The sequence below is a fragment of the Anastrepha ludens genome, chromosome X (genome assembly GCF_028408465.1).
Source record: "Anastrepha ludens isolate Willacy chromosome X, idAnaLude1.1, whole genome shotgun sequence".
NCBI classification, from domain to species: Eukaryota; Metazoa; Arthropoda; class Insecta; order Diptera; family Tephritidae; genus Anastrepha; species Anastrepha ludens.
The window spans coordinates 45,700,627-45,716,467 of record NC_071503.1 but is presented as its reverse complement, the minus strand read 5'-3'; the positions used below and the strand labels follow the sequence as shown (position 1 = coordinate 45,716,467).

At 49.6% G+C, this 15,841-nt stretch overlaps 1 protein-coding gene across 1 annotated transcript; it reads right to left on the bottom strand.

Annotated features, from left to right (window-relative positions):
* Positions 1-480: 480 nt before the first annotated feature.
* On the bottom strand, positions 481-15,396 carry LOC128869227 (uncharacterized). The gene is made up of 2 exons (XM_054111759.1): positions 14,925-15,396; positions 481-1,344 (listed from the first exon to the last, which is right to left on the bottom strand). The coding sequence occupies exons 1-2, from the start codon at positions 14,927-14,929 to the stop codon at positions 912-914; spliced, it is 438 nt and encodes a 145-aa protein (XP_053967734.1). The 5' UTR covers positions 14,930-15,396; the 3' UTR covers positions 481-911.
* Positions 15,397-15,841: the final 445 nt, after the last annotated feature.

The window sequence follows — 15,841 nt, the reverse complement described above, 5'->3', positions numbered from 1 at the left end:
CTGACGAACTCCAGGACAAAACTGACCGAAACCTACTGGACCGGACAGTATTCAGACAGTCAATAAACGACATTCACCGGGAGACCGTTACCACCTTCATGAACTCCCGTCCTGTGAATGCCGTAATCGGAGTCCAACCACCACCTATCGCAGATGAAGAGCTCCAGCTTCCCCGTGAGACTCGTGTAACATTGGCACAATTACGTTCCGGATATTGTAGCAGGTTAAACTCCTACATATCCAGAATCGACCCCGACATACCAAACACATGTCCGGCATGTGAAGGTACCCCGCACGACACTAACCACCTCTTCACATGCCCCTCAAACCGACTCATCTAACCCCCCTCTCCCTCTGGACCCAACCTGTCGAAACAGCATGTTTCCTGGGCCTACCCATAGATGAGCTAGACGAAGACGACCGATGATATACTTACACAGACAGGGCTACATATGCTGTTAAAACAACAACAACAACAACAACGAGAAAGAAACGACTGTCGCGCTTTATTAAAATCGGCAAAATATAGCGTAAGCGCTTATCGCGCCAAATAAGAAGAAGGAGAGTCTACTGTACCCAATACGCTTCAGGCACAGGACTTTCTTTCGCCATTTCATGTTTTGATGGTCGCTCTATAGCCTCTTTTGCTTTCATGATCTTACCCAGGTCAGCATCATTCAATTGACTTCTTCTGATTGCGCTGGGTTCCCACTCATCATCGGGTTGCAACTGCATTAGTCTGATATCAACTATCCCTTCAGATCTCTCGACTTTGGAATAGTGCTTACACTCTATAGCACAAGGTCGCTGAGATAGTGCATCAGCATTTCCATGTTTTTCCCCTTTGCGATGCTCGACCTTTTTCTTGCCCACTGATGATCTGTGACAGCCCTCCACCTATTCCGTATGAGCTAGCAACTGGATCGACAACGAACTTTTCTCTCGCGGCCGGATGTTGTTTTCTCACGACCACAATCCTCGTTTTTCACCTGCCGGAAACCACTTTTTAAATCAGGCATGGAAAACCAGTTTGCGCCGGATAAAGTATCGAGAGTGTCATCTATTCGTGGTAATGGGTAGCTGCTCTTTTTCGCGACTTCCTTCAGCTTTCTATAATTTACATAAAATCGGGTGCTTCCATCCTTTTTCTTGAGCAGCACAATCGGAGAGCGTCGCGAGCAGTAATGAGCGTATTCTACAAACCTTCTCCGTGGAAAAATACGTATAGGTATATACCAATTTTTATAATAATCGGTCCAGTAGTTTATGAGTTCACCGAGGACATACAAACATCCATTTTTATATATAACCAGCTGTACCCGGCGTGCGTTGCTACGCCAACAACTAAAATAAATTTAAGAAAAATAACTTTAAAGAAACATCAGTACACAAATATTCAATTCATTCTTAACCATTTTATTGATTTTGTTTATTTCGAAAAAGTCGGTTGAACAGGGCAGAAGTTGCTACTCTGCAGCGCCACCTGGTGGCGAGTGGCAGCAATGAACATATTCTACAAACCTTCTCCGTGGATAAATACATATATATACCAATTTTTATAGGAATCGGTCCGGTAGTTTTTGAGTTAATCGAAGACATGCAGACAAACATTCATTTTTATATATAAAGATTATTTTATTATTCGTGGATAGTGCTGATTCCTTTCCCATAAGACAATATATATTTCCATACTTCAATTCCATTTCCTTTTTCTTTATTTATGAGTTCCCTCTTAGCTTAGCGTCTAGAATCATCCCCAGGTATTTTGCAATATTCGAGTTGGGAATTTGTATACTATTTATGCATATTGGAAAATATTTGATTGTGTTCTGGATGAAATTTATTTATCGCATTTATTTTCTTCAGTAACCCATAGAGGCATGCTTTGTTGTTGTTTTAACAGTAATAGAACCCCCGTCAGTGTAGGGTATATCACCGGTCGTCTTTGTCTAGTCCTTCTAACGGTAGGCCCAGAAAACTAGCTGTTTCGACGGGCTGGGTCCAGAGGGAGAGGAGTGTTAGATGAGTGGGTTTAATGGTGCATGTGAGAAGATTGAGAAAGTGGTTAGTGTCGTGCGGGCTGCCTTCACATGCTCGACAAATGTTTAGCATGTCGGGGTCGATTCTGGATAAGTAGGAGTTTAACCTGCTACAATAACCAGAACGTAATTGTGCCAAGGTTACGCGGGACTCTCGGGCAAGTTGAAGCTCTTCGTCTGCGATTGGTGGTGGGTGGACTCCGATAACGGCATTCGGGGGTCGGGAGCTTAAGAAGGTGGTGAGGATCTCCCGATGAATGTCGTTTACGGTCTGTCTGTACACTGTTCCGTTCAAGTAGATGTCTGTTTGTTTTGTCTCGTCCGCGTAGTTGAGGAAATACCTCCTGATGTGCCTTCGAGGTGGCTCAGGCTCGAGCAGGTGTCTGCTTGGGTGAGGTCTGCTGCAACACCCTAGCAGAAACTGCTTACTGAGCAATTTGTTATGCTCCTTAACAGGCAGCATAAGCGCCTCATCATGTAGGTGTTGTATTGGTGACATCAAAACACATCCTGCCGCGGTCCTTAATGCAGTGTTTCGGCAGGTCTGAAGCTTCGTCCAATGCGTATCACTGGTTCCAGGCGACCAGACAGGCGCAGCATAGATTAGAATCGGTCGGCCTATTACTTTAAAAGTCGACAGAAACATTTCCTTGTCTTTGCCCCAAGTGCCGCCGGCAAGCGACTTGAGAACCTCCTTGCAATTCTGTACTTTAGTTGAATAGCGGTTGTATGCGCTGAGAAGGAGAGCAAGCTGTCAAAGGTAACTCCCAATATTTTGAGGTTGTTAACCGTCGGAATTTGTGTGTCATCGACTTTCACCTTGAGTTGTAGCTTGACCTCCTTTGTCCAGGTGGTGAAAAGGGTCGCAGTGGATTTAGTGGGGGGATTTGTAAATTCCTCGCAGTGAAAAAGCGAGAAAGGCTGGCTAGTCGTTTACCTTAGCGCATAGGCCATCAATGTCGTTGTCCGATGCCATTATCGTGTAGTCGTCGGCGTATGAGACCAGGGAGACCACCTCTGGTGGCTGGTGGAGTTTCTAAATATAGCACAGCAAGGGTGAAAGGACACCACCCTGCGCTATTCCTTGCTTTATTTTCCTCTGTTAAGATGTTTGGTCTCGAAATATCACCGACGAATCACGACCACTCAGGTAGTTCGCGGTCCACCTATTCAGCCTTGGCGGAAGTGTCGACTGTAAAATGTCATCTAGTAGCGTGGCGTGACTGACTGTATCGAAAGCCTTGTTTAGATCCAACGCTACTAGGACAGTCCTCTCGCAGGGGCGGTTTTGGTTGAGGCCGTGGTTTACCTGGATGTTAATGACGGTAAGTGCCGTGGTGATGCTGTGAACTCTTCCGAAACAATGCTGGTGTGAGGCCGGGATCAGGTGTTTCGAAAGGAGTGGGAGTATAAGGGCTTCAAGAGTCTTCACTAATGGGGATAGGAGAGTTATCGGATAATAAGACTTCCCTTGGTTGGCGGGTTTCCCAGGCTTCAGCAGTGGGACCACTCTCCCTAATTTCAACCTATCAGGAATGATGAGAGTGGCCATAGACAGGTTGAAGACCTTGGTAAGAAATTCTACTCCCAATGAACTCAGCTTTTTCAACATCAGCATGTTTAATCCGTCAGGGCTAATGGCTTACGATGGTTTCATGTGTTTGAAGGCCCCCTGAATCTCGTCGCTGTAGAAAGCAAGTGGCGCACTGTTGTATGCCAGTTTGTGCAGCCGTCTGGTGGCACTACGTTTGGATCTGTCCGCCGGAGGATGCAGAACAAATTGAAGGTGATATCAACCTTGTCATTGTGCTTCGTCGGGTTCGACAGGGACCTTACGATGCACCAGAGCTTGCTCACACCAGAGGTGAAGTTACAGGACTTCAAATCCTCTTCCCATTTGTACCGCTTGTGTTGGTTTACCAGTTGCCGTATCTCGGAATTGAGATCCTTTATCCGAGGATCCCCGGCATCGACTTGGCGTAGGCGATCACGCTCGTTAGCCAGAACAGCTGCTTCAGCTGGAAAATTGGGACGTATGTCCCGGATCCTTCCAGCGGGTATGTAGCGAGCCGCGGCTATCGATCGGAATGGGGAGAGCGGCGAAGATGTCTTCAGTAAATTCCGCGAATCTAGTCTAATCAGCTTTGTTGAAGTTGTCGTATGAGCGGTGATCCGCGGAAACAAAATCGGCAGGTCTCTCGATCGAGACGATAATGGCCAAGTGGTCTGATGCAAGCCATAGCATAGGTCGCCAGGTCATGCTATTTATCAGACCTGCGCTAGCAATTGTGATGTCAGGCGAGCTGCAGCAATTGCACACTATCCTGGAGGGGGCGTCGTCGTTTACAGTGCTGAATGTGGAATCGTCTATGTGCTCTGCCAATAGCTGTCCCCTACGATCATTTGACAGACTTGACCGCCTACGCCATGTTGATCCCGGGGATCCCCGCATAAGAGAGCTCAATTTGGGGATCCGGCAACTGGTAGATCCACATAAGCGGACTAAATGGGTAGAGCACCTGAAGTCCTGCAACCTCACCACTGGTGTGAGTAAGCTCCAGTCCACCGTTAGATCTCTGCCACACCCGACGAAGCACAACGACAAGGTGGCTATCACCTTCAACGGTTGCACTCTGTCGGACCCGAAGAGATGCGCGAGCTATTTTAGCCGGCTTTTTATACTGCATTCTCCAGTCAACAGGGCCAAGCGTCGTGCCTCCAGAAGGCTGCACAAACTGCCAAACGACACTGCGCCACTTGCTTTCTCCTGTGATGAGGTTCAGGGGGCCATCAACAAAACCATCAAACATAACCAAATCATCTAAAGCCATTGGCTCTGATGGACTAAAGATACTGATGCTGAAGTAGGCTTTCTGACAAGGGTTTTCAATCTCTCCTTGGCCAGTCTCATTATCCGCGGCAAGTGCAAAGGAGGCAGAGAACCGGCTCAGTAATGGCAGCCGGTTCTACATTACCAGAATGACTCCGGTTTTTCCCGACCAAGGGCTGCCGCCCCAGTAAACTAGCCCTGTCTAGTGAACAGCATATCACCCCACCCCTTACGTCACAGGAGCAACTCTTCGCAGCAACCTTGCTCCAAATGCTTCTCCTCAGGGCTGGAATTGAATCCAACTTTGGGCCAGAAGTATTCTATTGTTGCGTCTGCCATAAACGGCTCCATCCGAATTCTACCTCGGTTAGGTGCAACAAGTGCAACGGGTGGAGCCACCTTAAGACCTGTTCAGGCCTTAAGTCGCACAGGGAGTGGTCCACACGGTATGTGGCCACGTGTTGCTCCCGCCAGCGGGAGTCTGCTGCCTCTACGGCTACTACTCCCCATGATAGGCCGGCACCCCCACCGCCACCACAACCCACACCTCTACGGTAAGGAGCCTATCGGAGCAACATAACTGCCCCGACTTAACCCATCCCCTTCCCTCCTGCTCCAACACCGGTGCGGGGACAAACCAGCAGCTCTTTGTCCACCGCTCAGTCTCTTCCGTGTGTCAGACCGGAATAACTCGGAATCTGGTATCAGTCAAGTGCAATTCTTGTAATGGCTGGTGCCATTTTCGGAGATGTTCCGGCCTGCGCACCACCCGTGAGTGGACAACTGACTACGTTGCCTCCTGCTGCAGAGCTATGCACGCGTAACCGCCCCCCATGGCGCGACCGCCCTCCACCATCAGGCAGCAACAACTACAGCGGATTGCACAGCAGGCCCAACGTAGACAACCCCATGCGTCCCCCACCCCCCCGAGTTACAACGACATCAACCAGAAGCTTCAAGCTTCTGCAATTCAACTGCAACGGACTCACGAGCAAGATCGACGAGATAGTTGATTTCATGAGCCCACACAGTATCACAATAGCTGCGGTCCAGAAAACCAAGCTGCACGCTGGGTCCTCTCTGATCACCAGGGACTGCTATAACGTGCACAGACATGATCGCGAGCGAGACAATGGTGGTGGCCTAGCGTTTATAGTCCACCACACAGTGCAGTATCGTCTCATTGATGAAGGCGTTGACCGCAGGGACAGCAACTTAGAATGTCAAGGTATAGCTGCCCGGCAGGATATCACCCTGATATAGGTGCGCCCATCAGAGGTGAAAACCGATAGGTTGTAGGTGATTTCAATGCGCATCACGATCTTTGGCATTCAAGCCTGCCAAACGATCGTAGGGGACAGCTATTGGCAGAGCAGATAGACTATTCGACATTTAGGACAGTGAACGACGACGCCCCCACCAGGGTAGTGGGCAATTGTAGCAGCTCGAATGACCTAACAATAGCTAGCGCGGGTCTGATAAATAGCATAACGTGGCGACCTTTATTTCCACGAATCACCGGTCCTATTTTAACTTTAAAAAAGCTAATTGGGCCGGCTTCACGGAATTCACCTTCGCCGCTCTTCCCATCCCGATCGATGTGCGCGCAGGCGAAAACGCATTCCGCAAGGTGCTCACGGCTGCGCGGCCCGCTTCATCCCAGCTGGAAGCTTTAAGGACATCCGTCCTCATTTCCCAACCGAAGCAGCCAGCTTGGCAAACGAGCGTGACCACCTACTCCGGCCGACAGATCCAAGCGACGTGCTACCAAAAGGCTGCACAAACTGACGAACGACAGTGCGCCACTTACTTTCTGATGAGGTTCAGGGGGCCATCAACAAGTCGAAATCATCGAAAGCCATTGGGCCTGACGGATTAAACGCGCTGATGCTGAAGCATCTGGGACCTCTGGGAGTAGGATTCCTCACAAGGGTTTTCAATCTGTCCCTGGCCACTCTCATCATCCCTGACAAGTGGAAAGCAGGGAGAGTGGTCCCACTACTGAAACCTGGGAAACCCGCCAACCAAGAGGAGTCTTATCGTCCGATAACTCTCCTTTCCCCAGTAGTGAAGACTCTTGAGGCTCTTCTACTCCCACTCTTTACGAAACATCTGACCCCGGCCTCGCACCAGCATGGTTTCCGAAGAGTGCACAGCATCACCAGGGCACTCACCGTCCTCAACACAGAGGTAAACCGCGGTCTCAACCAAAACCGCCCCTGCGAGAGGACTGTCCTAGTAGCGTTGTATCTAAATAAGGCTTTCGATACAGTCAGCCACGCCACGCTACTAGATGACATTTTACAGTCGACACTCCCGCCAGAGCTGAAGAGGTGGACCGCGAACTACCTGGAGTGGTCGTGATTCATCGGTGATATTTCGAGACCACACACCTAAACAGAGGAAAATAAAGCAAGGAATACCGCAGGGTGGTGTCCTGTCACCCTTGCTGTTCAACTCCTACATCTCGAAGCTCCCCCAACCACCATCGGTGGTCTGTGCTCCAAAGTGAACAGCTACCTCACCGACCTTTCTCGCTTGACAGCCGGTTCTACGTTACCGGAGTGACCCGACCAGGGGCTGCCGCCCCAGTAAACTAGCCCTGTCTAATGTACCGTATCCCACCCCCAATCTTACGTCACAGGTGCAATCCATTGCAGCACGTTTGCTCCAAATACTTCTCTTCAGGGCTGGCGTCGAACCCAACCCCGGACCAGAGGTATTTTACTGCTGCATCTGCCACAAACGGCTCCACCCGAACCCCACCTCGGTTAGGTGCAATAAGTACATCGGGTGGTGCCATCTTAATACCTGATCAGGCCTTAAGACTCATAGGGAGTGGTCCACAAGGTATTGGCCACGCGTGGCTCCCGCCCGGCAGCCCCTGCCTCAACGGCGATACCGCCCTCAGTGCCGGCACGTCAAACTACCGCCACCAACAATACCTCAACGGTAAGGAGCCCCAACGCGCAGCACAACTCCCCCACTGACCCACAACCCTTCAGACCGTAGTTCCTCGCAACTTGACAACAGTCCAATGCAATTCTTGCAGTGGCTGGACTATTTTCGGAGGTGCTCCGGCCTGCACACCACCCGTGAATGGACACGCGACTTCGTTGCCCCCTGCTGCAGAGCTTTGCACCCGCAACCGCCCCCTGTGGCGCGGCCGCCCGTCAACGTCAGCCCAAAACAGTTTTTGCGGAACGCACAGCAGGACCAACGTAGACAACACCACGCGTCCCTCACCCCCCCCGAGTTACGATTACACTGCCGCGAAGTTTCAACCTATTACAACTGAACTGCAACGGACTCACGAGCAAGATTGACGAAATAGTCGACTTCTTGAGCCGGTATGGTATTAAGATAGCTGCGGTCCAAGAGACGAAACTGCACGCTAGCTCCCCTCTGAATATCAGGGACGGCTACAACGTGCATAGAAAGGACCGCGAGCGAGACAACGGTGGTGGCTTAGCGTTTATAGTCCACCATACAGTGCAGTATCGTCTTATCGATGAAGGCATCGACCGCAGGGACAGCAACTTAGAATGTCAAGGTATAGCTGTCCGGTCAGGCGATGCCGAGCTCGAAATTTTTAATATCTATATACTCCCTGTCACCGGCTGCCCGGCAGGATATCTCCCTGATATTGGTGCACTCATCAGGGGTAAAAACCGATCCGTAGTAGGTGACTTTAATGCGCATCACGATCTTTGGCATTCAAGTCTGCCAAATGATCGTAGGGGACAGCTATTGGCAGAGCACATAGACGATTCCACATTCAGCACTGTAAAAGACTACGCCCCCACCAGGGTAGTGGGCAATTGCAGCAGCTCGCCTGACATCACAATTGCTAGCGCAGGTCTGATAAATAGCACAACCTGCCGACCTATGCTATCGCTTGCATCAGACCACTTGCCCATTATCGTCTCGATCGAAAAACCTGCCGACTTTGTTTTCGCGGATCACCGGTCATACATCAACTTCAACAAAGCTGATAGGACCAGATTCGCGGAATTTACTGAAGACATCTTTGCCGCTCTATCCATTCCCACCGATGTGCGCGCCGGCGAACGCGCATTCTGCAAGGTTATCACAGCCGCCGCAGCTGGCTTCACACCCGCTGGATGGATCCGGGACATACGCCCAAAATTCCCAGCTGAGGCAGCTGTTCTGGCGAACGAGCGCCTACACCAGGCCGATCCCGGGGATCCCCGAATACGGGATCTCAATTCGGAGATCCGGCAACTGGTAACCCGACATAAGCGGACTAATGGGGAGAGCATCTGAAGTCCTGCAACTTCACCTCTTGTGTGAGCAAGCTCTGGTCCATCGTAAGGTCCCTGTCGAACCCGACGAAGCACAACGACAAGGTGGATATCACCTTCAACGGTCGTACTTCATCGGATCCGAAGAGATGCGCGAGCTATTTTAGCCGGCAATTCATTATGCATCCTCCGGCCGACAGATCCAAACGCTGTGCTACCAGACGGTTGCACAAACTGACACACAACAGTGCACCGCTTGATTTCTCCAGCGACGAGGTTCAGGAGCCATCAAACTCATGAAACCATCGTAAGCCATTAGCCCTGACGGATTAAACATGCTGATGTTGAAAAAGCTGGGTCCACTGGGAGTAGAATTTCTCACCAAGGTCTTCAATCTGTCTGTGGCCACTCTTATCATTCCTGATAAGTGGAAATTAAGGAGAGTGGTCCCACTACTGAAGCCTGGGAAACCCGCCAACCAAGGGAAGTCCTATCGTCCGATAACTCTCCTTTCCCCAGTAGTGAAGACGCTTGAAGCCCTTCTACTCCCACTCCTCACTGAACACCTGACTCCAGCCCCATACCAGCATGGTTTCCGTAGAGTGCACAGCAATACCGCGGCACTCACCGCCATAAACACCCAGGTTAACCGTGGACTAAACCAAAACCGCCCCTGCGAGAGGACTGTCCTAGTAGCGCTAGACCTACAAAAGGCTTTCTATACAATCAGCCACGCCACGCTACTAGATGACATTTTACAGTCGACACTCCCGCCAGGACTGAAGAGGTGGACCGCGAACTACCTGAGTGGTCGTCACTTGTCGGTGATATTTCGAGACCAAACTTCAAAACAGAGAAAAATAAAGCAAGGAGTGCCGTAGGGTGGGGTCCTTTCACCCTTGCTTTTTAATTTCTACATTTCGAAACTCCCCCAGCCACCAGAGGGAGTCTCACTGGTCTCATGCGCCGACGACTACACGATAATGGCGTCGGGCAATGACATTGATGGCCTATGCACCAAAGTAAACGACTACCTCGCCCGCCGAGGCAGACGGTTCTACGTTACCGGACTCGGGTTTTTCCCGACCAAGGGCTGCCGCCCCAGTACACTAGCCCTGTCTAGTGTATCGTATATCACCCTACCCCTTACGTCACAGGAGCAACCTCTCGCACCAATCCTGCTCCAAATGGTGCTCCTCAGGGCTGGAGTCGAATCCAACCCTGGGCCAGAAGTATTCTACTGCTGCGTCTGCCACAAACGGCTTCACCCGAACTCCACCTCGGTTAGGTGTAATAAGTGCAACGGGTGGAGCCACCTTAAGACCTGTTCAGGCCTTAAGTCGCACAGGGAGTGGTCCACACGGTATGTGGCCACGTGTTGCTCCCGCCAGCAGGCGTCTGATACCTCCACGGCTACTACACCCCTGATAGGCCGGCACTACCAACCGCCACCACAACCCACACCTCCACGGTGAGGAGCCTATCGGAGCAACACAACTCCCCTTCAACCCCTCCCCTCCCTTCCTGCTCCAACCCCAGTGCGGGGACAAACCAGCAGCTCCTGTTTATAGTCCACCACACCGTGCAGTGTCGTCTCATCGAGGAAGGAATCGACCGCAGGGACAGCACCTTAGAATGTCAAGGCATAGCTGTCCGGTCAGGCGATTCCGAGCGCGAAATATTTAACATATATATACCCCCTGTCACCTGCTGCCCGGCAGAATATCACCCTGATATAGGTGCGCTCATCAGAGGTGAAAACCGATTCGTTGTAGGTGACTTTAATGCGCATCACGATCTTTGGCATTCAAGCCTGCCAAATGATCGTAGGGGACAGCAATTGGCAGAGCAGATAGACGACTCGACATTCAGCACTGTGAACGACGACGCCCCCACCAGGGTAGTGGGCAATTGTAGCAGCTCGCCTGACCTAACAATAGCTAGCGCGGGTCTGATAAATAGCATAACGTGGCAACCTATGCTATCGCTTGCATCAAACCACTTGCCCATTATCGTCTCGATTGAGAGACCTGCCGACTTTGTTTCCGCGAATCACCGGTCCTATTTTAACTTTAAAAAAGCTAATTGGGCCGGCTTCACGGAATTCACCGAGGACACCTTCGCCGCTCTTCCCATCCCCACTGATGTGCGCGTGGGCGAACGCGCATTCCGCAAGGTGCTCACAGCTGCCGCGGCTCGCTTCATTCCTGCTGGAAGTTATAAGGACATTCGTCCTCATTTCCCAGCCGAAGAAGCCAGTTTAGCAAATGAGCGTGACCACCTATGCCAGGCCGATCCCGGGGATCCCCGCATAAGGGATCTCAATTTGGAGATCCGGCAACTGGTAAATCAACATAAGCGGATCAAATGGGTTGAGCAGCTGAAGTCCTGTAACCTCACCTCTGGGGTGAGTAAGCTCCGGTCCACCGTTAGGTCCCTGTCGAACCCGACAAAGCACAACTACAAGGTGGCTATCACCTTCAACGGCTGTACTTCGTCGGACCCGAAGAGATGCGCGAGCTATTTTAGCCTGCTTTTCATATTGCATCCTCCGGGCGACAGAACCAAACGTCGTGCTACCAGAAGGCTGCACAAACTGACGAACGACAGTGCGCCACTTACTTTCTCCGGTGATGAGGTTCAGGGGGCCATCAACAAGTTGAAATCATCGAAGGCCATTGGCCCTGACGGATTAAACGCGCTGATGCTGAAGCATCTGAGACCCCTGGGAGTAGGATTCCTCACAAGGGTTTTCAATCTGTCCCTGGCCACTCTCATCATCCCTGGCAAGTGGAAAGCAGGGAGAATGGTCCCACTACTGAAACCTGGGAAACCCGCCAACCAAGAGGAGTCTTATCGGCCGATAACTCTCCTTTCCCCAGTAGTGAAGACACTTGAAGCCCTCCTGCTCCCTCTCTACACGAAACACCTGGCCCCAGCCCCATATCAGCACGGTTTCCGACGAGTGCACAGCACCACCACTGCACTCACCGCCATAAACGCCCAGATAAATCGGGGGCTTAACCAAAACCGCCCTTGCGAGAGGACTGTCCTAGTAGCGTTGGACCTAAAGAAGGCTTTCGATACAGTCAGCCATTCCACGCTACTAGATGATATCTATCAGTCGACACTCCCGCCAGGGCTGAAGAGGTGGTCCGCGAACTATCTGAGCGGTCGGCATTCGTCAGTGATATTTCGAGATCAAACTTCAAAGCAGAGAAAAATAAAGCAAGGAGTGCCGTAGGGTGGGGTCCTTTCACCCTTGCTTTTTAATTTCTACATTTCGAAACTCCCCCAGCCACCAGAGGGAGTCTCACTGGTCTCATGCGCCGACGACTACACGATAATGGCGTCGGGCAATGACATTGATGGCCTATGCTCTAAAGTAAACGACTACCTCGCCCGCCTTTCTCGCTTCTTCACTGCGAGAAACTTAAAACTTTCTCCCACTTAATCCACGGCGACCCTTTTTACCACCTGGACAAAGGGGGTCAAGCTGCCACTTCAGCTGCACGTCGATGATACCCCAATACCGACGATTAACAACCCCAGAATTTTGGGAGTCACCTTTGACAGCTTGCTCTCCTTCTCAGCGCACACAACCGCTATTGCAACGAGAGTACAGAATCGCAACAAGGTCCTCAAGTCGTTCGCCGGCAGCACTTGGGGCAAAGACAAAGAAATGTTGCTGTCGACTTTCAAAGCAATAGGCCGACCGGTTCTTAACTATGCCGCGCCTGTCTGGTCGCCTGGAACCAGTGATACGCAGTGGACGAAGCTCCAGACCTGCCAGAATACTGCCATCAGGACCGCGACAGGATGTCTCCTGATGTCCCCTATCCAACATTTGCATGACGAGGCTAACATGCTCCCGGTTAAGGAGCACAACAAAATGCTCGGCAAGCAGTTTCTGCTTGGGTGTCACCGTAGGCCTCACCCATGCAGACACCTGCTCGAGCCTGAGCCACCTCCCAGGCACATCAGGAGACACTTCCTCAACTACGTGGACGAGATCCAGGACAAAACGGACAGACCACTCCAGGATCAGACAGTGTACAGACAGGCCAGTAACGACATTCATCGGGAGACCCTCACCACCCTCATAAACTCCCGTCCTGTGAATGCCGTAATCGGAGTCCAACCACCACCTATCGCAGATGAAGAGCTCCAGCTTCCCCGTGAGACTCGTGTAACATTGGCACAATTACGTTCCGGATATTGTAGCAGGTTAAACTCCTACATATCCAGAATCGACCCCGACATACCAAACACATGTCCGGCATGTGAAGGTACCCCGCACGACACTAACCACCTCTTCACATGCCCCATCAAACCCACTAATCTAACACCTCTCTCCCTCTGGACCCAACCCGTCGAAACTGGCAGTTTCCTGGGCCTACCGTTAGATGAGCTAGACGAAGACCGGTAATTACACTACACTGACAGGGCGAAGATACTGCTACAACAACAACAACAACAACAAGAGTGCACAGTACCCCTATAGCACTCACCCTCATTAACACCCAGGTAAACCGCGGGCTCAACCAAAACCGCCCCTGCGAGAGGACTGTCCTAGTAGCGTTGGGCCTACACAAGGCTTTCGACCCAGTAAGCCACGCCACGCTACTATATGATATTTTTCAGTCGACACTCCCTATTTCGAGACCAAATCTCAAAACAGAGGAAAATAAAGTAAGGAGTTCCGCAGGGTAGTGTTCTTTCACCCTTGCTTTTTAACTTCTATGTCTCGAAACTCGCCCAGCCACCAGAGGGAATCTCCCTGGTCTCCTACGCCGACGGCTGTACGATAATGGCGTCGGGCAATGACATTGATGTCCTGTGCGCTAAGGTAAACGGCTACCTCGCCTGCCTTTCTCGCTTCTTCCCTGCAAAGAACCCTTCCCGCACGAAGTCCCCGGCGACCCTCTTCACCACCTGGACAAACTGCAACTTAAGGTAAAAGTCGGTGACACATCAATTCCGACTGTTAACGACTCCAAAACCCTGGGAGTTACCTTCCACAGTTTGCTCTCCTTCTCAGCTCATACAACCGCAAGTGCCACTAAAGTCCAAAATCGCAACAAGGTCCTCAAATCGTTTGCCGACAGCACTTGGGGCGAAGATAAAAAAATTTTGCTGGCGAGATTTAAAACAATTGGCCGGTTTGTTCTGAATTATTCTGCCTTTCTTGTCGCCTGGCACCAGTGATTCGCAGTGGATAAAGCTACAACCATGTCAGTATTTAGACGGCGGCCGCCGTGGCCGAATAGGTTGGTGCGTGATTACCATTCGGAATTCAAAGAGAGAACGTCGGTCGATCAAAAAAATTAAGAAACAGAAAGCTCCTAATAAAAAATATCGGCCATTCGGAGACGGCTTGAAACTGAAGGTCTCTCCATTTGTGGAACAACATCAAGACGCACACCACAAATAGGAGGAGGAGCTCAGCCAAACACCCAAAAAGGGTGTACCCCAATTATATATATATATATGTCAAAATTCAGCAATCAGGACTGCTACGGTATGCCCCAGCTTCTTGGGCATGGAGTTAACTAGTATTTTATGGGAAGCACAATTTACAAATGTTTTAACCTCCGACACTGTTACCGTTCTGGAACAAAGGAAAACTAGAAATAGCACCAGGAAATAATATATACGCCATACTATTTTCAGTAGGACAAAACACCTCAACACCACTTTTTTGCCAGTATATAAATAGGACAAGAAACTTAATACGAAAAAACAGATCTTAAACAACGAATATTTTTAGCTCAAGTATTTACAACATACCTCATATATAACTGCTTCTAATAAGATTAATTTATGTTACAATCTTTTAAAGAATTATTAATGCGATTGTGAAATTCCACCGATATTGTCAAATAGTATGTGCACCAAAAGTTTTCTTTATTTGTTAATAGTCGGTCTATTACCCATATATGTATTCATATGTACATATATATCAGTAATCTCCTTCAATTAAGAGTTTCATGGGATTAATCATACCAGCAAGAGTTAAATAACCATTACAGTTAACAAATTTTACGCGATTTGCATTAATGTACGGCCTGAGAATGAATTTGTTTGCTTATAATTTTTACAGTACCACTATACCTTCCGAAAAAAGAATGAATCCGAATATGTTAACAAACATTACCGTATTCAATATACAATACTCAACGTCGAACCAAAACAATTCTTGCCATATTATTTAATATTATTTAGCAACTAGTGCTGCCATCTCCATTCCATTCGAGTATAAAGCAATGCATACACTAGGCGCCTTGTTTCAAACCTAACTCAAGCACATGGTTAACGGCCGAATTCGCCGTCTCGTTAGACCCCATGGATAAACAACCAAAACGAGAGGAAATTACTTGTCTGTGAAGAATTAGAGTAGGCGAAAGCAATGGAACAACTAAACGTAAGAAATTAAACATACACACATATATTCTCTAACCACGGTGTATACACTCACACGCGTGTTTTTACTGATTTTTATGCTAATATTCTAATTATCTCTATTAAAGTTAAATGCAAATTCATTTGCCCATACAATCACTTTCCAATTTTAAACGCGAATAAGAAGAAGATTGGAATGACAACAGTATTAAGTACTTGAGTTTAGTGTTAATGATGGAGATGGGGGTTATTGTGCCTCCTTACTACATACACGCATATGACGTTTTAATTTTGGCTTCAATGGT